The 24,628-nt window shown below is 42.0% G+C and overlaps 2 protein-coding genes across 4 annotated transcripts in view; both read right to left on the reverse strand.

The window, feature by feature from the left end:
* Agbl2 (ATP/GTP binding protein like 2) overlaps positions 1-12,200 on the reverse strand; it is a 36,663-nt gene extending 24,463 nt beyond the window's left edge. The window contains exons 1-6 of one of the 3 annotated variants that reach the window (XM_028778589.1): positions 12,167-12,200; positions 11,354-11,451; positions 10,890-11,030; positions 6,701-6,835; positions 4,104-4,157; positions 2,052-2,237 (exon numbers count right to left, since the gene is read on the reverse strand). In XM_028778589.1, the coding sequence (XP_028634422.1) occupies positions 2,052-2,237; positions 4,104-4,157; positions 6,701-6,835; positions 10,890-10,971 (457 nt within the window). In that variant the 5' untranslated portion in view covers positions 10,972-11,030; positions 11,354-11,451; positions 12,167-12,200. Of the gene's footprint in view, positions 1-2,051; positions 2,238-4,103; positions 4,158-6,700; positions 6,836-10,889; positions 11,031-11,353; positions 11,452-12,166 lie in introns of those variants that run through there. The other 2 variants (XM_028778590.1, XM_028778591.1) reach the window with 2 other exon arrangements.
* A 2,097-nt stretch (positions 12,201-14,297) lies between these two features.
* The window catches only part of Fnbp4 (formin binding protein 4), a 34,108-nt gene continuing 23,777 nt past the window's right edge, over positions 14,298-24,628 (reverse strand). The window contains exons 13-17 of the mRNA XM_028778490.1: positions 18,759-19,075; positions 18,507-18,651; positions 17,438-17,790; positions 15,559-15,716; positions 14,298-15,340 (exon numbers count right to left, since the gene is read on the reverse strand). Of these exons, the coding sequence (XP_028634323.1) occupies positions 15,250-15,340; positions 15,559-15,716; positions 17,438-17,790; positions 18,507-18,651; positions 18,759-19,075 (1,064 nt within the window). The 3' untranslated portion in view covers positions 14,298-15,249. The remainder of the gene's footprint in view (positions 15,341-15,558; positions 15,717-17,437; positions 17,791-18,506; positions 18,652-18,758; positions 19,076-24,628) is intronic.

Genomic DNA, 24,628 nt, shown 5'->3' on the forward strand with positions numbered 1-24,628 from the left:
GTATGTGTGTTTATGTGTGTGTCTGTGTGTGTGTACGGGAACTCTGAGGATAGCTTTTAAGAGTATGTTCTCATTTGCATGTTTAGGGCAGTGTCTCTTTGTTTCTTCCCTTGGACTATGTATTCAAAGCTAGCTGGACCTCAAACTTTTAAACGATTCTGTCTCTATCTTCTAGCAGTGCTGGGATTACAGATGGATGCTATCCATCCATGGAGCTCTTTACATTGATTCTGGAGTTTCAACTCAGCTCATCAGGCTTGTGTGTTAGCCACCCCTACCTCAATTATAAAGTTTAAATAGAAAATTTAAAACATGCCAGAAAGGTTAATGTAAGGAGTTGCAATTTTATTTGACCCTGGGTTTCCTGGAAGTAAAGGAAATGTGGTCAAATATAGACTATTTAATTTAATATATTTTAATTTGTGTGTGTGTGTGTGTGTGTGTGTGTGTGTGTGTGTATGTGTGCAGGTGCCTGTGGAGAACAGAAGACCCCCAGGAGCTGGGGTTATAGGTGGCTGTGAGCCACCTGATGTGGGTGCTTGGACCTGAGCTTGGATCCTCTGGAAGAGAAACAAGAGTTTTATGTCAACTTGACACAAACTAAAATCATTTAAGAAGAAACCTTGATTAAGAAAATGCTTCTAAAAGAGTGAGCTGTGGGAAAGTCCAGAGGGCATTTTCTTAATTGGTGATTGATGGGGAAAGGCAAAGTCCACTGTGGGTGGTGCCATCCCCGGGCTGATCTTGGGTTCTATAAGAAAGCAGGCTAAGCAAGCCATGAGGAGCAAGCCAGTAAATAGCACCCCTTCGAGGCCTTTGCATCAGCTCCTGCCTCCAGATTCCTACTGTGTTTGAGTTCCTGACCTGATTTCCTGTGATGATGAACAGTGATATGGAAGTGTAAACAAAATAAACCCTTTCACCCCCAAGTTGCTTTTGATCATGATGTTTCATCATAACAATAGTAACCGTAACTAAGACAAGGTCTTAACAAGTAATCCATCTTTCCAGCCCCAGAAACACAGTTTCTGGTGCTATAGGAAAGTACATCCTATGTTTCAGAGAAAATAAAACCTTATTATTAGCAACAAATTTAAGAGTCAGCAAAATTGTCTCTTTAGCTCATTTTGATTTATGACTCTCTACATAGCTCTAGGTATCTTGGAACTCACTATGTAGACCAGGTTGGCCTTGAACTCACAAAAACCTGCCTGCCTCTGTTGCCTGAGTGCTGGGATTAAAGGCTCGACTGGTATAATACCATCATCTGCATCTTTTTTTTTTTTTTCTTTTTTGAGACAGAGTCTCACTCTGTAGCTCTGGCTCGTAAACAAAGGCCTGACTGAGTTTGGAGAAGCCCTGTCTTGAAAAACAACAAAACAAACAGAAGACTGTATAGCAAGAGCTCATAGATAGGGGCAAGTATATCACAAGAGAGACTCGGCAGGCCGAAACTGAAGCAGGGTGACAGAACCCTAGTGAACAACGGCCTGGAAAACAGACATAAGTATTTATAAATGTTGGGCTCTAAGAAGCTATCTTCCCATTCTTAAATATAGAAGCATTCTAGTTTACGATTTAGTGAGCTAACAGATGCAGACCCTGTTTTGTCTTCTATGTCAGAGTGAAAGACTAAATTCTTCAGGCTGGAGAGTTGGCTCCGTTGGTAAAATGTTCACTGTACAAACATGGGGAACTGAGTCTGATTCCCTGTGTTCAGATGTAGGCTGTTTAATTTTTTATAATTTAATTTATGTTTACATCTCTAAACAGCTAGGAGCAAACCTGTAAAATACAGCCCTCGGAGGTGAACAGAGACAGATCACTAAACAGCCAAACTTGCCTAATTTGCAACGTGTAGGTCCCAATGAGTGACACTGTTTTAAAAGTCAATGCAAATGGCTCCTGAGAAATGATGTCTGAGGCATGTCTTGCACATGTTTGCACACAGGACACGTGCACATGCACACAGGACACGTGCACATGCACTTGTGTATACACACATGACTCTAAACTCTACAGCCTTGTAATAAACACACACGTCCTATTACCAATGTGATGAATGTTTTCCTTGATGACCTCACATTCTATTGGCCATCTTGGAGCCTGCAGCGGCCCTCTGCTAGAGAAACATGAGAAGAGTTCTCGAGGTTCTCGAAAACGTGGGTTTACTTCATCCAGCTCATCGAAAAGAAGCTGCCTGCTCCTCAGGAGTGGTGAGCTCAGCAGAAGTGAGTCTGCAGGGAGGAAGAGGAAATATGTGAGCAGCCTTCTCTTTCCCTGTGAGAGATTGGCTGTTCGCTTATGATAATCAGATCATTTTCAACACCATGTTAAGACCTTAGCAATCTGGTTGTAGTAGTGTACAGGTTTAATACCAGCTCTTAGGAGGCAGAGGCGGGCAGATTTCTGTGAGTTCAAGGCCAGCATGGTCTACACAGAGATTTCCAGGCTAGGTAAGAACACCAATAAAAAGGTTTAAAAAAATAGACTGTTTAAGATAACAAGTAAAAATGATAAATTATTAAGTCAAAATTCTACATAATCTAGATTTTGTTTTGTTTCAGTTTTTTTTTGTTTGTTTTGTTTTTTTCAAAAGAGGGTTTCGCAGAGTGGTGGTAGTGGCACACGCCTTTAATCCCACCACTTGGGAGGCAGAGGCAGACAGATTTCTGAGTTCGAGCCAGCCTGGTCTACAGAGTGAGTTCTAGGACAGCCAGGGCTACACAGAGAAACCCTGTCTCGAAAAACAAAAACAAACAAACAAAAAAAAAACAACAAAAAAAATCAAAACAGGGTTTCTCAGTATAGCCTTGGCTGTTCTGGAACTCACTCTGTAGACCAGGCTGGCCCTGAACTCACAGAGACCTGCCTGCCTTCACCTCCTGAGTGATGGAATTAAAGGTATGTGCCACCACTATAAGTTAATAGGTTGAAAATCTTGCAACAGTGAGGACTTTCAATTCTCCTATCAGTGTTATGGGGGAAAGCACAGAAAAACCTTCAGTAACTGTAATGAAAGAAGCACACAGACCTAAATTCACTCTCCAGAACGCAGACAAACCCAAAAACTATTGCGTCAAAAACTATTGATAAACTAATAGTTTATCAAAAAAGTGCTGGGCATGTTGACATACGCTCATGGACATCATTTTTTTGTTGTTGTTGTTGTTTTGTTTTTCGAGACAGGGTTTCTCTGTGTAGCCCTGGCTGTCCTGGAACTCACTCCGTAGACCAGGCTGGCCTTGAACTCAGAGATCCGCCTGCCTCTGCCTCCCAAGTGCTGGGATTAAAGGGGTGCGCTACCACTGCCTGGCCATGGACATCATTCTTGAGAATGGCATCCAATGTTGTCCTCCAGCCTACACACACACACACACACACACACACACTCCTATCTTGTGTAAATGTAACTTTTAGCTACACACATATACACAGATAGACAGACAGAAAGAAATAGAGAGAGAGGAAGAAAGAAAAGAAGATGATAAAAAAAATTCCCAAGTGCTGGGGAGATGACTCAGCTGGCAAACGGCTGTGAAGGATGAGAGTATGAATTCAGAGGCTAGAACCCATATAAAAACGCATAAGGGTGGGCTGGAGAGATGGTTCAGTGGTTAAGAACATTGGCTACTCTACCAGAGGTCTTGAGTTCAATTCCCAGTAACCACATGGTGGCTCACAACCATCTGCAATGAGGTCTGATGCCTTCTTCTGGTGTGTCTGAAGAGAGCAATGGTGTACTTATATACATAAAATAAACAACCCATTAAAAAAAACGCATAAGGGTGCAGGTCTGTAACCCCAGGGGTGGGTCAGAAATAGGGGACCCTCTGAAGTTCACTGGCTAGGCAGTGTGGCCAAATTAGTGAATTCCAGGTTCAGGAAGAGAGACCTTGTTTCAAAAAATAAGGTTGAGAGGCATTTCATACAACAACCAAAGACATACAGTGTTACATCGGGCCTTTAAATGTGTACATACACGCCCCAAAACATATACCAGCATACACCATGCAAACACACACATTAGAAACAAAACTTATTGCACAGCAATTTACAAATTGAATTTCAGAGTCCTGCTATACTTATCTGAAGCTTGATACCTCTGTTTACAGCATCTATCTGAGCATGCCCGGGTGACGATAAACAGGTAGGCCCTAGGAAGAGAGAAGGGAGCACCATCTCTTATTTGTTTGGCCACTGTCTCCCATCTCTTTGTCCTTTCATCCCCACACCGGCCCCTGAGTATCTATACAAGTCTTTACCTAATAGTTAATGGCTGAGACAATAAGCATATGAAAAGATAGCAAAGTGAATTTAAAAGAAAGCCAGAGGCTGGAGGGATGGCTCAGGGAATAAGAGTGCTTACTGATCTTGTAGTGGGCTGGGGTTCAGTTTCCAGCACCAGTTGGAAGGGGAGCTCACCAGCCTCTTGTAACTCCACTCTAGGGGATCCCCAACCCTGGTTTCCAGGGCACTCATGTGCACATAGCCACACACACACACTATACATAACTTAAAAATAATAAAAATTAAATATTGTTGGACATAGTGGGGGAAGCCTATGGGAGGCAGAGGCAGGCTGATCTCTATGAATATGAGGCCAGCCTGGTCTACATAGTGAATTTCAGGCAAGCCAGAGCTACATAGTAAAAGGCTATCTTAAAAAAAATGTATACACACACACACACACACATATATGCACACATATATAGCCCTTAGATTTGTTACCTGTATTCTTACTAAAAGTAACTTTTGACCCCTATCAAAGAAGTTTTTCTTTACAGCAAATGGAAACCACCATAGAAAACCACCGGACACAATGCAGAGATTGTGGGGAGCCCATCCCCAAAGGATATATCTACATCACAGCTCCTGCATTTACAACTCAGGGAACATTGCTGAGGAGAGGGTGGAAAGTGTGTAAAAGCCAGAATCCTGGGATGTCTGCTGCCAAACAGTCTCTTGTAGAAGTGGCTGCATAGACAAGAGCCCTGAACAGTGTCAAATATCGATAGACACGCTACCTTGTGCAAATGTATCTTTTAGTTGTCTGAAGTAACTGTCATCTCAGGGGCTGACTGCCTCTATCTGCTAGCCCAAGTCTACTCCTAGAAGCTTTTTGCCTCTGTACAACCTTATCTAGGCCTAGAATGACTTCAGCCTCTGAAACTTACAGCTGAATAAGATCACCCTTTCTAGTTCTTTTTGAATTCTAGCTGGCTGGTTCAACTCAGCTGTTCTGGTTTAAACTCCTCACCAAGATAACTGAGTTAATCTGGCTTCTGTCCCTTGGCCTCTCCTGAATTGCTCTGCTTGGCCTCATACTAACTTTGGCAATATGTTCTACTCTTCTGGCTCCTTCTCATTCTCTGGCTCATACTGTCTTCAACTGTGTCTAGCTTGTTCTCTCTTCAACCTGTCTCTGTAAACCTCTCCTGGTTAAACCGCCTCTTTCTTCTGTATTGCCCCTTAAATAGCTTCCTTTTCTTCTCTCTTCTCCTGAAAGTTGGGCATATCCTATTCTATCAAATCTTTCTCTGATTCATCCCTTTGTCTGCCCTTCAATTAGACATTTTCAAACATGGTTGCTTCCTTCTATAAACTAACTTTACCTTCATTGTTTAGGATTAAAAGTGTATACTAAAGGTGTGTCTGTTCCAGCCCAGGGGATTAAAAGTGTGTGCTAAGGGTCAGCTACACCACAACTAGAAACAGTTTTGTTTTTTAGTAAATAACACACACAACATCATGGATCACATTGTGATCAAATATCCTGCAACAAACTTGGAAGGGGGAAATGTCGTGGGGTCCCACCCCTAAACAAAGAACTACAGGCAACTGAGGCAGAGAGGGAAAATTAGCCCCTCCTAGGAAAGAGCCTCCTAATTGATTGTCTAATGCAAAGGGGTTATCCCTGGAACCATATACACAAAACCAAACAGACAAAAGGACTCGGCGTGTTGTCTTTATCCTTATGCATACATATACATGTGTAAACATAACTGCAGTAATCAAAGAAAACAAGGCTATTAATTTGAGGGTGAGGGAAACCTGGAGAAGATGGAGGGAGGAGATATGGGAGGGGCTGGAGAGGGGAAAGGGAAGGGCTAAAGTGATATAACTATATTTTAATTAAAAATGTATAACATTACTTTTGTTTAAGTTAGCTGGAATTTTTGGCTCCCTCTGTTCTTAAGCAAAGCATCTTGGCCGCGTACACTCAACAACAATGACCTAATGTGAAAAACAATGTGTTCTCTTTGTGAGAGTCTTAACGGATTTTCAAAAAATGTGAGGGAGAAAGTCCAGAATGTACAGAATCTTAATTTCAATCTATAATCCAAGTGAATTTATACCACACTTTTGGAGCTGGTGAGATGGCTCAGAAAGTAAAAGTCTGTGTTTCATCCCCAGACCACACATGGTAGAAGGAGAAAATCAATCGCACAAATTTAACCTCTACACACATGCTGTGTTTGTGGTATGCCTGGACACACACACACAAATATAAAACACAGAAAAAATAAATAACCAAACAACACTGCCCAAAACAAACAAACAAAAAAAGCAGGAGCCCGTTGGTGGTTTGGCTTCTCTGACATTACGTCATATTCTCTGAGGTTCCTGGAGTTTTTAAGGAAGTAAGGTTCCAGGTGGGGATAGGCAGCTGGAGGAGGGGCCACTGGCTATTACTCACATAGAAGCATCTCTTTTTCGAAGCTGTCCGAGATGAAATCATCTCTTTCTCCAAAAGAGCCATTCAACATGTACCGAGGGCTGTTCCTCCAAACACGCTGATGAGTGGCTGAATTTGGTAGGCTGCTTTTCTGAGCTAAGAATAAGTGGTTTAGTTCAAGTTGCTTGTGGGTTGGTCCAGGATCTCTGGTGCTGTGGTCAGTATTAAAATCCTGGCCACACAAACCATTGCTTTTATTTACCATTGTCCATCACAGGCTTTTTGTAATAACACATCCCATTTTTAAAAGATCTCAACGTTCCAATGTGTGCACAGGGAGAACAATGACTCCCATTTGACCAGAGAGAAAAGAGAGGAAAGGTTAAGACCATTGGGTAATGGAATAAAGGCCTTGGAAGGAAAGCAGAAAACCAGTGTCTCTGCAGGGAAGACACACCCAAGCGAAAGCAGGTACCAGAGAGGGAGCAAAGCACTGTGGCAAACATTTTTTAGAACACAGGAGCTCACTATGTAGACCAGGCTCTCAAACTCAGAGAGACCCAAATGCTGAGATTAACAGTATGTGTGCCACCATGCCCTGCTTCCAAAGCCTTTTTGTCCTATGGAGACTTACTGGATCTGACAAACTGAAGTTCTTTCTGCAACAAATTAGTAATAAAGTAGAACTGGTTAATAAGAATATGGAATGAGGTTGCCAGAATTACAATCAGTCTTCAGCTGGCCATTGTGGATAGACAAAGTTAGTATGATTGCAAGGTTGAAGCCAGTTAGACTACATGGTGAGACTTTGCCTCAAAACACCGAGATTTGTAGATCTAGTTCAGTGGTAGAACAGCCACACAATATGAGCAAGGCCCAGGCTTGTACCCTAGAACTGCAAGAGTAAACAAGCAAAATAAAGAAGATTAACCTGGGTTACAAATGATCCTGTCTCAAAAGATTAAAACAAAACAAAAATGGAAAAAAATTGCTAGGTGTTGTGGCTCATACCTTTAGGCCCAGCATTAGGGACGCAGATACAGGCAGATCTCTGAGTTTGAGGCCAGCCTGGTCTATAAAGCGAGTTCCGGGACAGCCAAGGCTACACAAAGAAACTCTTGTCTCAAAACAAACAAAAATAAATCAAATAACCCAGGACTAAACCAAACCAAACCAAACACAACATGCAAACAAACAAACAAACAAACAAGCCTCTCATCTGGATCCTTGGGGCCAAGACAGTGGAAGGAGAGAGTCAACTCCTGGCCTTTGTTCTCTGACCACCACATAAAAATGGTCTGTGCGCACACACAGCTGCACACACAGAAGGAATGCTGAAGTGAATCTCCTTGTTGCCTCTTGTAGCTGAGGATGACTGTGAACGTCTGGTTCTCCTGGCTTAGCCTCCAGTGCTTGGATTACAAGCACTTACTTCCACTCCTAGCTTCAAAAAAATTAAAATTTAAAAAGACAGCATGTAAGACTAGAGAGATGGCTCAGCAGTTATGAACACTTACTGCTCTTTCTGAGGACCCGCATTCAGTTCCCAGCACCCACATGGTGGCTTACAGCCACTTGTCACTCAAATTCCAGGGAGATGTGATACACTTTTCTGGCCTCTAAAGGCATGTACATAATACACATATGTTACAGTTACCTGGCCATAGGTAGGCCTGGTTTACTATAAAAGGGGTTGTTTGGCCCCTCCTTTCTCTCTTGCTCTCTTTGTCCCTTCTCTCTCCCTGACTTTCTTCTCTCCCTGACCCCTTTTCCCCCTCTCTCCTCTCCCCCGTCCATGTGTTCCTGGCCAGCCTCCCCCCCCCACCCCCTCTACTCCTTTCTCAACTCGACTTCTCATGTCTGCAAATAAACTCTATACTATACTGGTTATATGACTGGTACCTCAGGGAGGAGGGAAGCCTCAGCATGGGCCCGCCGAGGCACCTCTCCCACCTTACCATACCTAGCTCTATCAAACATATCCTGGCTTTCTTTTAGTAAAACACAACATGGGAACACACCATGCTGGCTGATTTTATGTCAACTTGACAGAGGCTAAAGAGAGGAGGGAACCTCAGTTAAGAAGAAAATGCCTCTGTAAGACCTGCCTCTAAGTAAGCCTGTAGGGCATTTTTTTTAAAATGAATGATTGATGGGGGTTTGTTTGGCGTACACTTCCCTATCATGATTCATCCTCAGAGAAAACCAGGACAGGAACTCAAACAGGACAGGAACCCAGAGGCAGGAGCTGATGCAGAGGCTGAGGATGCTGCTGCTGACTGCTTTGTGCCCTAATATCTTGCTCAGCCTGCTTTCTTATAAACCTAGGGCCAACCAACTTGCTCTTTGGTCATGGTGTTTCATTGCAGCAATAGTAACCCTAACTAAGCGTACACACACACACACACACACACACACACACACACACACACAAGATAAAAATAAATCTTGCTGGGCAGTGGTGGCACATGCCTTTAATCCCAGCACTTGGAAGGCAGAGGCAGGCGGATTTCTGAGTTCGAGGCCAGCCTGGTCTACAGAGTGAGTTCCAGGACAGCCAGGGCTACACAGAGAAACCCTGTCTCGAAAAACCAAAACAAAAAAACAAAAAACTTTTTTTTTAAAGGCATGTTAACTTGTATGGTGGTTTGAATGAGAATGGCTGCCATAGGCTTGTGTGTTAGAATATGTTATGATGGTGCTTGGGAAGGGCCAGGAGGTGTGATCTTGTTGGAAGAGGTGTATCGATGTGGATGAGCTTGAGGTTATGAAAGACATATATCACCAGGCAGTGCGATAGCCAAGCCTTTACTCCCAGCACTTGGGAGGCAAAGGCAGATGGGTTTCTATGAGTTCTAGGTCAATCTTATCTACCAAGTGAGTTCCAGTTACCCAGAGAAACCCTGTCTCAAAAAACAAACAAGACAAAACAAAAATGACAAAAACCACACACTCATTCATATACATAAAATAATAAATCTTAAAAATTAAAAAAGCAAAAATTTTTATTAAAAGACATTAAATATTTAAGTAAACGGAGAAACATATCCAGATCCCAGAACACCTGCTACAGAGAATTTATCTCAGGACAGGCGGACAGGTCTCTGTGAATTCAGGACAGCTCTGGTTGTCTCAAAACTCGCTATGGAGACCACGCTAGGATTAAAGGCATGTACCACCATGCCTGGCAAAAAATTTACCATCTTTTATAAATTTGATTGAATCTATAGATTTAATCCAAGTCCAGTAAGTTCTGTTGTTTTGTTTGCTGAGGTGTGGTTTTAGAGCACTGCAGAAGTCTAGCTAGCTGGAGTGGCCTTGGCTTGCACGTGTTCTGCAAGTGTCCAGCTGCGCACGCACATGTGGGCACACGCAAGTGGAAGCATGAGGTTGACGCGGAGACTCCGAATAAACTACAACTCCACTTTAAACAGAAAGGTAGCATGTGGTACATAGTCCAGTCAAGATTCAAGAGTGATTTGTCCCCCGCCCCAAATCAACAAATAAGTTAATAAATGTAAATAAGTAAATAAATGTATAAATAAAGACAAGGATGTCAAGGTTCTGGGGATTGAATGTGGCTCCTGGGTAACGTGAGATGACTGTTCTACCACTGAGCTACAACCTCACTGCCTAAAACTTTTTAATGTCACAAACTAATTTTAAAATTTACATAAAGGGGACCTGAATACAGTTTAGCAGAGTACTTGCATAGCGTACTGTATTGTCCAGAGCCATAAGAAGAAAAGAAAAGAAAAAAAAAGCAGAGAGAGAAGCAAAGACTAAAGAAAAGGTGAGACACTTTTGAAGAACAAGGTGATAGGAAATGACTGTCAAGAGATGGAGACTGTGACAGCCATGCATAATGATGCAAGAAGCTAAGACAGGAGAGTGGGTTCCTTACCAGCCTGGGCTACATAGTGAGGCCCGTGTGAAAAGGAATCTACTTTAATGTCATAGAACAATTCAGAGCTGGTAATTTATTAGTGCATCAGTAGACAAACAGGCCAATAAACTAAAGAGCCTAGAAGAGACATTTGTACTTTTGCAAATAGTAAGTCTGTCCCTTGACAGAGGTGATGCCGGTCAAGGGGGGTAGGGAGTACTTTTTAACCAATCACCTAGAAACATATTCGAGTCGTATCCAAACAGTTCTTTCAATAAATACAACAGTTCAACCCGGTGATGCTGGGAGAGAACCAAGAGTTACCTTTGAAATATCCATAATACTGGAGGTGATGGTGCATAAAATCCTCATAGGGATCAGGAAGCATCTGTGAAAGAAAATCCATTCTCAAACAGAAATTTCATTCAGGTGACACCGACTTCTTAACAAAAAATGCCAAACATGCTGCATAGGATACGGCAACAAAACAAGCAAAATCCATGTAAATATTGAATTATTCTATTTAGGGAATCATTATCTCCAACAGGTCTGATGGCAAACACTAGTAATCCCAGCACCAGAGAACCAGAGGTAGGAGAATAGCAAGCTCCAGGATAGTCTGGGCAACAATGAGTTCCAGGCCAACCTGGGCCACAGAGCCCAGTCTTCCTCCCAAAAAGCCAACTACAAACTGAACCCCCCTCCAGCCGGGCCAGCATGCCACCACAGTGAACCTTTTGACCTTGGATTGGGTTTCTGTGAAGTTACTGGAAAGGGAGTGTACCAACCTCCTGCTTTAGCTCTGTTTCCAACGCTGGGAACATGTTACTGCCGCATAGTATGATGTAGGCCCGTCAGTAGCACCGCACCCAGCTGCAATACCTGCCTAATTTCCAAACAGGTAGCTGATTACACAGAAGCTACAAATCACCGTCTGTAAGTGAAAAGAAACTTAACCAACCACTACCGCCAACAAAGAACACCAAATCTGCAGGTCCTGCCCTTTCACATCCACAACCACTGGGGGTAAGCTCTTGCCAAGCCAAAGGAGAGGACGGTGGTTCCCATCACGCACCTGAGGAGCTGGGGTGCTCTGCGTGTCCCCATGCCTGGTCCACTAGACTCACCAAGAGCCTCGCTGACCCCATGCTTAGCTTACTCTGAGAATAGATGCCCAACACCAGGACGCCACAGAAAAGAGAAAGGAACCGGGTTGGGGGCACGCGCAGAGTCGCCTCAGAGCAGTTGAAAAGGAAAGGTCAAGGGTCGGAAGTGAGAACCCTGGAAACGTTCAGTTCTGAGCTCCCTGCCTCGGAGTGTGGACTGCTTAGAGGAGAGCCCAAGGAAGGGCGGAGCCGAAGTTTTCACGGGAGCCCCCGCAGGGTGACACCGTGCTCCCTAGCACCCCCTTCCCCCCAAGCTGGTCCCCAGGCTGGAGAGCCCCAGCTCTCCCACTACCCCTCCAATCACTCTTTCTGCAGAGGCCAGTCCAGGGTCCTGTCCGCCTAAAAATCCTCGTCCCCCTGCCCTCCTCACTCCCTTCCCGCCTGGGATCCCCTGCTTGCCCCTGCGAGCTAGGGCCTAGTCAGTCCTCAGCTCACCTGCTGGAGCTTTCTGCGCGGACCCTGGGAGCCTAGCAACCAGGAGCCAGAAGCGGAAGGAGGGCAGGACCCCGCCCTCATCCGTATGCTGGGATGTCAGGCAACTTGTGTTTCACACCCCAACGGTTTATTCACTCAAACTTCATCTCAAACTTTACAGACTCAGTCTGGGAACTAACGAGTACAGTCCCGGGAGCCTTCATTTTTCTAGTTTCTGTAGTTGTAGGTGATTTACTTTGTTCAAGGGGCTGAAGCTTCCATTCCTTTGAGGGCTGGGGAGGGCTAAAGCTATAGCAAGCAACCAAACAAACGCAAGCGTTATTAAAAAAGAGCGACAGTCCTAGAGAGAAGGAATCAGGCTCATTCTAGTTTACCTCATTTCTTCTCCCTTTGACAAACTTATAATATCCGTTCCCCCCCCCCCCACTTTTTACTTGATTTGGTCTAAAATAGAAGTTACTCCTTTAAAAAAATTTGTGTGTGTGTGTGTGCGGGCGCGCGCGCGAACAAACCAGGCTTTAGATGCCCAGGGAGCTATTTACCGGCAGTTGTGAGCTGTTTGAGTTGGCAAATGGGGTGCAGGATCTGCCAAGCCTCTCAAAGACCAGCAAATGCTTTTAGCTCCTGAGCCGCCTCCCCTTTACTCTTTACACTGTTTGCACATGCAGGACTAGCGTGCAAACGTGTAAATTAAACACTTTTGTGAAGTCAGTTCTTTCCTTCCACCTTTGTTTGCATGAGTTTCAGGAACTAACTCAAGCATCAGGCAAACACAAACCTGGTAGGCTATCTAGTCTGGACTTTATTTTTAAAAATTGTTTTAATGTGTACTTGTGAGTGCAGGTGAGGTCAGGTCTCCCTAGAGTGGAATTACAAGGGACCCAATGTGGGTGCTGGAAACCAAACTTGGATCATCTGAAAGAGCTTTTAAGAGCCAAGCCCCATTATTACTTTTTGAGACTTGCTCAAGGGCTTGTGTTAAAGCCTCCATCGACCAAAGGACCCTATTGTCTAAAAATAAAGATGTACTCTTTTAAGGGCAAATCTCAGGGCTGAAAAGATGAGATGGCTCAGAGGCAAAGAGCACTGGCTGCACTTTCTGAATTCAAATCCCAGCATCCACATGGTGGCTCACAACTACAGTGCTATGGGATCCCTCTCTGGTATGCAGATGTACATGCAGACCAAACATCCATATACATAAAATCTTAACAAAAAATTAAAGAATGAATTGACTCAAAAAGCCTGGGGCCACAATCTCTCAGCTAAGCTGCTGAGACAGGCCAGATTCGCAGAATCCAGACAATCACTAGAATGTCCTCCCAACTACACAGTTATCAGATACTCTTTATTCTCTACCTTCTACACCAAACAAACAAAAAAAACAAAAACAAAAAAACAAACAAAAAAACTAGTTAGCAAAACCAGTTATAAGCAAAGGTGGCAAATCAGTTAAACCACCCAAAAGCTGGTCCATCCGACTGCTTATGTGCTCAGCTGCATAGGATACTAAGGAGGCTGATTCTCTCCAGCAACTCCTACCAGCCTGGAAAACTGCTAATTAGTTAAGACAAAAGCTTTAATAGCTAGTTGATAACCTTTATTTGTAGAAATTTACTCTATGCAAATTACAAAACAATTTTATGTACAAAATGGGGCATCCCAACATTAGCGCATGATAAATAAAATCTAATACACTGTAATACAAGTAAAAAAAAAATTGAACTGTATAGGAATATACTAGAATAAAATCCAAACTATTATCTTTGGTTAACTATTGTGATTATAATCTTAAATATCTATTACTTTCCATAATCAGCTTTGTATTACTTAATAAAAAGCTATAAAGCACCCCCCCATATTATATTGTTTCTAGGACTTAAGTAGGCCAAATATCAGCTATTATTATTAACAGGATACAAGCTCCAGAAAATGGCACCATCTTACCTGGAAACACCTGTGTGTGTGTGTTATGTTTCTTAAAACCCTGTCTTCCTATATCCCCAAGACACTACAATGTCAGTGTATGCTCTGTACTACGTCTGATTAGAACAACTAAAAATGGACATACACTAAGTCCTAGTTATATAACTGTGGGGTAACATGCTTAGAAGAGCAAAAGGATAACCAATCAGAAGTATAAAAAGAGCTTTATTGGTGCATATATACAAATTTACAATGTCAGAAACTGGAGAAATACAAACATCTTTAAGACACAATTTGCTTTTTTCTTCAGTTTAAAGTGACCTTTCCTGATTGTGATACAACAGAAAGTACACAACAGTGAACAGCTTCTTAAATACTGGAATCTTATGGAGAACATATCCACACATAGAAGGAAGGTGTATTTTTGAAGTGGGTTAAGACGATGAAGACAATACACAAAGTGGCTTATTATACTTATTGCCACATACTTACGGGGGGATTTCTCAAAACCAAGGATCTAAACACCTGATGCTGCTGCTCCTGCCTGTGTGTAAAAATGCCACCTGCTGCAAAGCAACTGTTCTAGGATTGCTGAGAAAGAATTACTCTCAAGTGTGGCCAGCCATCAGCACAGATCTCAACACTTCAGGGGCAGCAGACGTGAGGAGGAGGTCAGAAAGAGATCCTGCTGGTCAAGCAAGGTAGGATTACAGAGCTGCCTTAATTGCACTTGTTCTGGAGTACAAAGGAGGGAGAGTGTCACACTAGGAACTAAATAAACCTCTACTGGGCAGGAAAGCCCTTCACTTCTGCCAGCAAGTCCGACACAGAGGTTTCATGCCCGTGACTCCCATGTCCGACTCTAACATGCTAAGTTTGCCAGTGTGAGAATCCTACACTGAGGTTTCATGCCCGTGACTCGCATGTCCGATTCATCTCTAACATGCTAAGTTTGCCAGTGTGAGAATAACAACAGCCAGGTCAAAGCCATTCCAATCACCTCATTTCAGCAGACAGAAAACTACATTTCATAAACGGACAGCTTTGTATGCACGTGTCCTTGCCCAGGAAGTGTATATGTTCTTCCTCATAACATTACAGTTCATTTGACAAGAGTTTAAATCTGGGTAAGACTGAATATAAAACACAACAAAAGACTATGTGTTGGGAGTCATTTTCCTTCTCTTCAGTCTTGCTCGCCAATCCTCAGGAAGGGCTTCAAAATTAGCATTTCTTTCTGCCAGGCCACTGTGAAAACAATTTGCATGTTATTATTTCATTGGAAATAAAGAGAACCTAATTTTTTTTTTTAGAAATAAAAACTCTAATTGAAACTGAAAATTGGATCTCATGTCCATTCAGGAAAACGTTTCAAGCTTCCCAGCCAAGTAGCATGTGTATTCTTCATGAAGGACGATAACACCACAAGCAGAGCTCTGCCCACATCTGTGACAGCACTCCCTTACCTCACCAGCTGTTGCTGTTTCCATTCCTCAATTCGCTTCTGAGCAGTCGATTCCCGGTCCTCTTCACTGGAACTTGAATTATCTTCTTCATCTAACTCCCGCTGGATACTCTGCCATTTCTTTACCAAAGATGGCATTTTTGTTTTACTTTTCTTTGCCTAAAACAAAGTGGTAGATTAGCGAAATGCAATACATGAACAAGGAAATAGATCTTTTACACTGGAGATTAAGATCTTCCCCTGAATCCAAGGAATAAAGATAATACTGGATGCATCTTGAAATGCCAAGACTCAGAAGTATCATGGAAGTGGCAGAAAGAATGTTAAGTGGTTTGTGCGCAAGTGGTGTAAAATGCTGATTTCTGATAGTACATGGCTGGTGCTCTCTTAAACTCACAATAGTTGTACTGCCTACACAAGACTGGGCATGTCATGAAGGGGGCAGGAGTTCATGGGGCCCCATTCTTTCTTGAGGACTTATATAGTTAACAGTTGATGGTGGAAGGAGAGACGTTATTTTTTGTGGTATAGTGCTCACGCCCCTATTAACTATAAAACTCACTGTCATAATATAGAAGTTGGGCATGGTAGTACATGCCTTTAATCCTAGTACTCAAGAAGCAGAAAGAGATGATCTCTGAGTGTGAGGCTAACCCAGTTTACACAGTGAGATCCAGGACAGCCTAGACTACTCAAAGAAACTCTATCTTGAAAACAAAAGACATAAAAGTAGAATGCCGGCGGGCAGTGGTGGCACGCGCCTTTAATCCCAGCACCTGAAAGGCAGAGACAGGCAGATTTCTGAGTTTGAGGCCAGTCTAGTCTACAGAGTGAGCTCCAGGACAGCCAGGGCTACACAGAGAAACCCTGTCTCGAAAAACAAAACAAAACAAAACAAAACAAAACAAAAAAGTAGAATGCCGTGTGTTTATGGGGGATGTAGACAAGTTGGAGAAAAATGGGGGTTTGTGAGAGAAAAAAAAGTAGTGGCTACACGTGAACATGCTCAAAACACATTATGTATCAATGCATGTATAAAGTTCATAATGGGACTGAGGAGATGACTTATCAGTTAAGAGCACTTGCTGTTTTTTGCAAAAGGAACTAAGTTTGGTGTCAAGCAATCATATCAGAGGTATATGACTCAAGTCCTAGAGACTCCTATGTTCTCTCTGGCCTCTGCAAGTACCTGTGTGTATACAGGCATGCATATATATATATATATGGAAATAGATGAATTATTTATTCTTTTATCCATTAGTTTATTTACTTGACAAATTATTATTTTTTTCTTCGAGACAGGGTTTCTCTGTATAGCCCTGGCTGTTCTGGAATTCACCCTGTAGACCAGGCTGGCCTCAAACTCAGAAATCCACCTGCCTCTCTGCCTCCCAAGTGCTGGGATTAAAGGCATGTACCACCACTGCCCGGCGACAAATTATTTTTAAAGAAGTGCTTAAAAGTGACTAATTGTGAAGGAGGCACAACTCAGCAATTAACATGGGTTGCTCTTCTGGAGGACTTGGATTGTAATCCACAAATGACCGTGGTTCTGGGATCTGCTACTCTTTCTCTGAGCTCCAGGCATACAAGACATACAGGTGGTACACAGATATACATGTATGCAAAACACAAATATAAAAGTCTTTTTTTCTTTTTAAAAGACAGGGTCTCACTATGTAGCTCTGGATGATGTCCTGGAACTCACTATGTAGACCAGGCTGGCCTCAAACTCACAAAAATCCACCTGTTTCTGCCTTCAAAGTACTGGAATTAATTAGTAGTATGCCTCTACTGCCTGGGAATTAGTTTATTTCTTAAAAAAACAATTTTGTTATGTCATCATCTTAAATATTTTTTTTTAACTGAAGAAGACTCACCTTATCTCTCTTCCCTTTTCTCATCTTCTCTGGTGGTGGCACTTTGGGAGCTGGTGGTGGCGGTGGTGGTGTAGGTGTAGGTGGAGGAGGTGGAGGCGGAGGCGGTTCTACAACAGCAGGCGCTGCCATAGTTCCTCGAGCCTGAGCTGGCTGCAGTGATGGAGTGGTCACTCCAATTGGGACAGAACATTCTGCATAACCCATCATCGCAGGAGCTGCCGCTAGTCCCAGGTAATTTGACTGCAGGCTCATCCCTCTGGCCTGATGACCCATTCCTGCTGCTGCATGGCTAACGGATACTGCTTGGTGTGCCATCCCAACAGCTTGATGGGTCATCCCCACTGCTTGGTGACCTAACACAGGAAACATAAAATGAAACTATAAAAAGGATACACTGTAACAAGACAGAAGGAAAAAGAAACTAGGAGTTAAATCACAAAATAATTTCAGTATATTTTTTTCCCTTAAAAATATGACACAATATTAAATTTTGTAGCTGGGCATGGTGAGCATCCCTCTCTTTTATTCCAGTATTTGAAATGCAGAGGCGCTGGGCAGTAGTGGCGCACGCCTTTAATCCCAGCACTTGGGAGGCAGAGGCAGGTGGATCTCTGAGTTCGAGAGTTCGAGGCCAGCCTGGTCTACAGAGTGAGTTCCAGGACAGCCCGGGCTACACAGAGAAACCTTGTCTCAACAAAACAAAACAAACAAACAAACAAACAAACAAAAAATAAAGAAATGCAGAGGCAGGTGGATCTCTGTGAGTTTGAAGCCAACCTGTTCTACAGAGCCAGTCCAGGACAGCCAGGGCTCTGTTACACAGAGAAACCCTGTATCAGAAAACTGAAACAAAACAAACAAAAAATGATAACAAAACCCAAAACAGAAAAAAAAAATCTTGCAAAAATAAGGATACATGCCAAATATTTAAGAGTAGTTTTTAGTAATCAGGAGATATAAATATTAGTAGTATTTTCAATCAAAAGCCTTCTAACTTTTCAACGTAGAGCATCTAATGTTGGAAACAAATGTCATGTTAAGAAAAAGCCACTTTAATCATGGCGCTTACCTGCAGCTATAGCTGACTGGCTGTAGAGAACTGGAGAACTACCAATAGTAGCTGATCTCTGCACTACTGCAGTACTCATCTCTGGAGCTTTTCTCTTTACTGCTTTAGTGGATGGAGGACTAGAGGCAGTGGAATCAACTGAACTCTGAAACAACATTCTAGTTAGTGCTACAAAATATATTCTTCTGAAGTAAAGCATGTCAATCACTGTCCAGTCCCCATGACCACCCAGAATGCCAAGGGCATAACTACCTGGCTGGTTACAACTGTGGTCTGTGTTGAAGGTTTCAAAGGAGTATCCTCCTCTGTTCCAGGAGCAGGAGGCTCCTCACTTCCCTCATCCTCCATTTCTACCTCCTGAATCTCACCATCTTCTAACGGAGGAGGTGGAGGAGGGGGTGGAGGTGGAGGAGGAGGAGATTCCGGGGGTGGAGGTGGAGGAGGAGGCATTTCCAGAGGTAACGGAGGCTGAAGCACAGGTACATTTGACTGGAGGAGGGTCCAGAATGGAGTAAGTGGCATGAGTGATGATGAAACTTGACCAGAGAATGATTCTTTACAAAGAGAACCTGAAAAACAGACAGTAGTTAGGGAAAAAAAACTCAAGACAAATCCTTCAAAGCTAATATTCATGTGAAAGTTCATCTAACCAGTAGAATAGACATCTGTACAAATCTAGGACAACTAGCTAGCTCTCCCATAATCAAAATTTGACTCATGGCAAGCCACTGATGTCACCGAAACACTGGGCAATTCAATTGAGAAATTACTTCTACGGAAAGGTTGACGCTGAGAGAAAGACTAGCTGTATTCTTTAGGCCCAGATTTATAAATAAAAATTTAACAATGAGAAACTGTCACCCAAATCTGTAATTTGGAAATTGATCTTAATTTGTGTGTGTACAGGTGCTCTTATAGACTAGAGAAGGGCATTAAATCATTAGCTCCCCTTGGGGCTGGAGCTAACAGGCAGGTATGAGCTGCCTCATGCGAGCAGTTCTCTGCAAAGCACTATGTCCTCTTACCAGGTTCAGGCCCTAGAATTTTTCTCAAACATATATTTCAACATATGAGATGGCAATATTTAATTCTCTGGAGAATCTTTTTGTTTCAAAAATGAAATAAGTGAATCATGTGTATGTGTAATACTGATTCAGTTTTATTACTACTATTGTTTTTCAGTAGGTTAAGTGGGGATGCCACAGTGAAAATCCATTCAAAACAACAAAAAATTCTACCCATTTTGGTTAACTTGGATTACTAGTTTTAAAATTTCATTTTCAGGATCCACTGTGAACTCTCATTCTTTTATATGTGTGTATTATATTTGCTTAATTATACCAACAGAAAGGGAAGGAAAATTTTATTTCTGTGATGAATGAAAGGAAATATAGGAGAAAATATCAAAGTAAATGACAATTGAGATTTTCAAGTGTTCAGAGATGTAGAACATTTGAAACTGCTGTTGCTTTGGCTTGAAAACTGTATTAAATTTTCATAAACACTATCACTGAATACTGCAGTTTCACTGCTGGGTAAAGCTTTGCAAAGATCAGAGAAAACAGGAGGATATACTTACTTGTAGCCTTCCCCATCCCTCTTTATCGTCAATAGGGAGGTTTCACAATATATGGGGCTATTAGATATATATCCCAGGAATGTTGAGGGAATTTTCTCCCTAAAAATCATAGAATTTAGGAGTAGAAGAAACATGAGAAGTCATCTAATTCAACTTCCTAATTTTAGAGGTAATGAAACCCAGGTAAGAACTCACTGAACTTAGGCTGACAGAGCTACCAGGCCAGGCCAGGGTAAGAGATCAGGCCTGACTCTTGGCCTAGTGCTTTCTAGTCAACTCAGAATCCCTGGAATGGTAGAAGTTTAAGACCTGTAAAATCTAAACTCTCACTTCTGATGCAGTAAATACCCAGAAGCAACAACCTGTCAAAATTTATTCTCAAAACTGAATTAAATAAGGGCTCCATTATGGAAGACTCTAGATCAGGGTGAAGCCATTCATACCAACATTGGATGAGGTGAAGCCGATCAGCCAACAGTCCCCACTTTTCAGAGTGACTTTGAAAATGGAGCAGACAGGTGATACATTGTATGAAAAATACTGATGATTCACATTACTCTTATAATAATTACTGAGACATTCCTTTTTGCTGAAGGATACTAAAAAAATCCATCAGAAAATATGAATGCTGTTTTCAGCTAAAAGAACTATATGACTTTTTTCTTTTTTGTCAACTTTTTTCTTGTATTAGCATTGAGTAATATGAATACAGTTTTTATATGTATATACACCAACTTTCAGACAGTAACATTTTAGAAAAGACTAACTTTATAAAACAGTATGCATATAGCTATAAATCCTGTATTATGAAACAGTACATCAAGATTTCAACAGAATAAGGCAATAAAATAAAGCAATAAACACTAAAAATTACTAAGAATGAAACTTTAGTCTACTAAGTTAGCTATACTACATGGAGAATAAACTGTGTCAGCCTTGATGACAAAGGCAATTTTGTCTTCAGGTATCAAGCCTCTGTGCTAATCAAATAAATGCAAGGGACCACAGCAGGCCAGGGTTAATAAAGTGGTTTGTAACCCAGCAAAAGCAACCAATCATCTAAACCTTGTTTAAGTGGTATTCAATTAAACTATATTTGATGAGAGGGCTGTGGATGTTGTTCAGTTGGGAGCACGCTTGTCTAGCATCCCACTGCGTAAAACCAGGCACAGTAACATACACCTGTGACCCAGTCCAGTACTTAGGAGGTTCGTGACTTCAGGGTCATCCTTAGCTACACAGCAAGTTTCAGACCAGCCTGGGAACCATTAGATCCTGTGTCCAAAAAAGCAAATACAAAGACAAGACAAATCAAACACACCCACACGATGACACCACTACACTACATTCACACACAAACACTCACACAAGCTTGTAAAATTTAGTAACAAATAAAAGAATACTCAAATCTCAAGCTCCTAAATTTACTCAAACATACAACACTGATAATTCTTTTGTTTGTTTTTCTGAGACAGGGTTTTTTCTGTGTAGCCACCTTGGAACTCACTCTGTAGACAAGGTTGTCCTGGAACTCGGAGATCTTCCTGCCTTTGCCTCCCAACTGCCTAGATTAAATGGATGTTGTCACCACCACCCTGCAGTAATTTTGTCTTTCACTTAAATAATTTAACTTAAGCAATTAAGTAATTTTGTCTTTAGTTAAAGCTGCTTTAGCTGGCATGGTAGCACAAGCCAATAATTCTCTAATACCTGGTAAGCTGAGTCTGAGCTAGCCTAAAATGTACAATGGGATTCTATCTCAAAAAGCCAAAAGCAACAGGTCTGGAGGGATGGTTGGCGCAGTGGTTAAGATGGTTTGTTGTTCTATCCTGAGGACTAGGGTTTATTTAGATGCCAGCACCCTATCAGGTGACCATCAGATGCTTGTAACTCTCTGGTTTCAAGTGATCCAAGACCTTCTGACCTCCACAGGCACTCTGATATATAAATAAAAATAAACCACATTCCTAAACAGAAAACTTAAGTTTAAGCACCACAGATGTCTATTACAATCATGTCTCGCTGGACAGTGGTGGTACACGCCTTTAATCCCAGTACTTGGGAGGCAGAGGCAGGTGGATTTCTGAGTTCAAGGCCAGCCTGGCCTACAGAGTGACTTCCAGGACAGCCAGAGCTATACAGAGAAACCCTGTCTCTAAAAACCAAAAAACAAACAAACAAACAAAACCAATCATGTCTCTACTTGTTTATAAATGTAATCCAGTTATTGTTTTTCATATTTATATGAACATTTAACTCTGAAACCCAACAGGATGACTAAAGTAATTACCAACAGCTTTGTTATATACTAAAATTAGAACTAAATTAAGCTTAAAGATAAAATGTTGTGAGGGTACAAATTCTGAATTCAAAATCTTTTCTCCCTAAGTTTTGTTTTGTTTTGTTTTTTAAACGAGTCAGGGTTTCTACTCTGTGGATACCTAGTTGTCCTGGAACTCACTCTGTAGATCAACCTGGTCCACCTGCCTCTGCATCCTGAGTGCTGGGATTAAAGGCGTGCGCCACCGCTCCGTATCTTAATTTATAGGCAGTCCCACTCTCCTCACAATGAAGAGATGTCACCTCAGACATGATTACTATACACTCAAACACTGAACAAGGACTAAAGGGAAGCAAACTTACTTGACTCCTTATAGGCCTTCACAGATGCTAAGCACATACTGTTACTGTGCTAATAACTCTGGACTTCAAGTTTTCTTTTTAAAAAATTAAATTGTGTGTGTGTGTGTGTGTGTGTGTGTGTGTGTGTGTGTATGTATGTGTGTGTGTTATTGAAAACTCAGCTCTCACCCTTCAGCCTGTGGGTGCTGAGGTCAGATTATCAGGTTTGGCAGCAAGCACTTTTACCCACTGAGCCATTTTGATGGCTCCCTCATTTTTCTTTTTATACAAGACAAGGGCTGGGTGTGGTGGCTCATACCTTTAAAAAATTGAGACCTGTTTTCAAAAAGGTCTCCCAGCACTGGGGAGGCGGAGGCAGAGACAGGTAGATCTCTGTGAGTTTGAGGCCAAGCTGGCTGGCCTACATACTGAGTTTCAGAACAGCCACAGCTACATAGTGAGACCCTGTCTCCAACCCACCCTAACCCCCAAAGAAGGGGGAATAAAAAGGATAGTTTTAATCATTGCTTTGCCAACAAAAACATGTACATATTAACATATTATCTTTATGTTAATTATTATCAGTTTATTATTATCTTTTCGTTATCTTAGAAGGGAGCACTATTGGTTTTAAATCCTTTTGGCCTTGATATAAGATTGGACTTTATTTAGACCAAGTCCACCAGGAATGTAAAAGTCAGCTTTATCAATGGTTTTGTTCTAGTTTCAACTTTTGCTGTACGAATGGCTTTCAGGTAAGAATGATTCAAGGTTTGCCTTTTACCATACAGCACCAACTGTAATGCTTGACACTGAAGCATTAAATAAACAAACAACACTGTTAATTGTACAGTATTCAACTAGATGATGTATATAAAAACAGGACATCATAGTCGAGAATCCCAGTTGGTGGTGTATACCTGTAATCTCAGCACCTAAGAGGTGGAGGAAGAAGGATCATGAATTTGGGGTCTTACTTTTCCTGCCTGTGTAGGAAGTTCGAGAAGAGTCTGGGGTCTGTCTCAAAAAACTAAGACAGTGAAGTGGTCAGAAATGGAATCACCAAAATCAAGCCTCAGTTCATTATCCACTAAATATACAAAGAATAAGCCCCAACCTGTTATCAGAAATATCATCACTCATTGCTATGAAAAGTCAACTTCTGAAATGAGATTCAGAGTAAAACTCCTTCCTTTTGCTGTACTCTAAAATTGTCACTGTCATCTGTGATTTTAATTTTAGTTGATCTGATGTTATCTAGGCTACTTAATGATGTTAACAAGATCATTTGGGACATGACTGCCAACTTTTGACAGGAGTGAGGAACAAAGCCCCCCCCCCCCAACTTTTTTTGGTGTGTGCTAGAAATCTGTGTGTGTGTGGGGGGAGGGGGTGTTCTACCAGGCTATCCTCAAATTTGAAATCTTCTTGCCTCAGTCTCTTATGTGCTGATAAAATATAAAATGATCTATGTGATGACCATGCTGATTAAGCCATTTATAAGTTTTGAGTTATTAATGGACAGAACATGGTTAGTTAGCTTGCACCTCTAGAAAGTGTCCTTGTGTCAAAGTCAAAGATAAGGGGTACAGCATTTTTAAAGACAAAGCCATAATTACATCCATGCTCCAGGAGGTAACAGTGAGGGATTTAGAATAAAACCTAGTAACATCTGCTTTCTTTGCAAGGCTCACAGCATCTTCCAGCCACTGCAGTGGTATGTCTGAACTATGGCTAAGATCATGGACAGCCCCAGAAGTGTCATCAAGGTGAATATGGCTGTTGGGTGTGGAAGGCTGAGTAGTGGCTAAGCAGGCACATAATACTGTTAAGACAGAATCACAGTACCTCGTTCATTTCACTGAAGTTAGCGCTCTCTCTCTCTCTCTCTCTCTCTCTCTCTCTCTCTCTCTCTCTCTCT

This window comes from Grammomys surdaster, unplaced genomic scaffold (genome assembly GCF_004785775.1).
Source record: "Grammomys surdaster isolate TR1022 unplaced genomic scaffold, NIH_TR_1.0 338, whole genome shotgun sequence".
NCBI lineage: Eukaryota > Metazoa > Chordata > Mammalia > Rodentia > Muridae > Grammomys > Grammomys surdaster.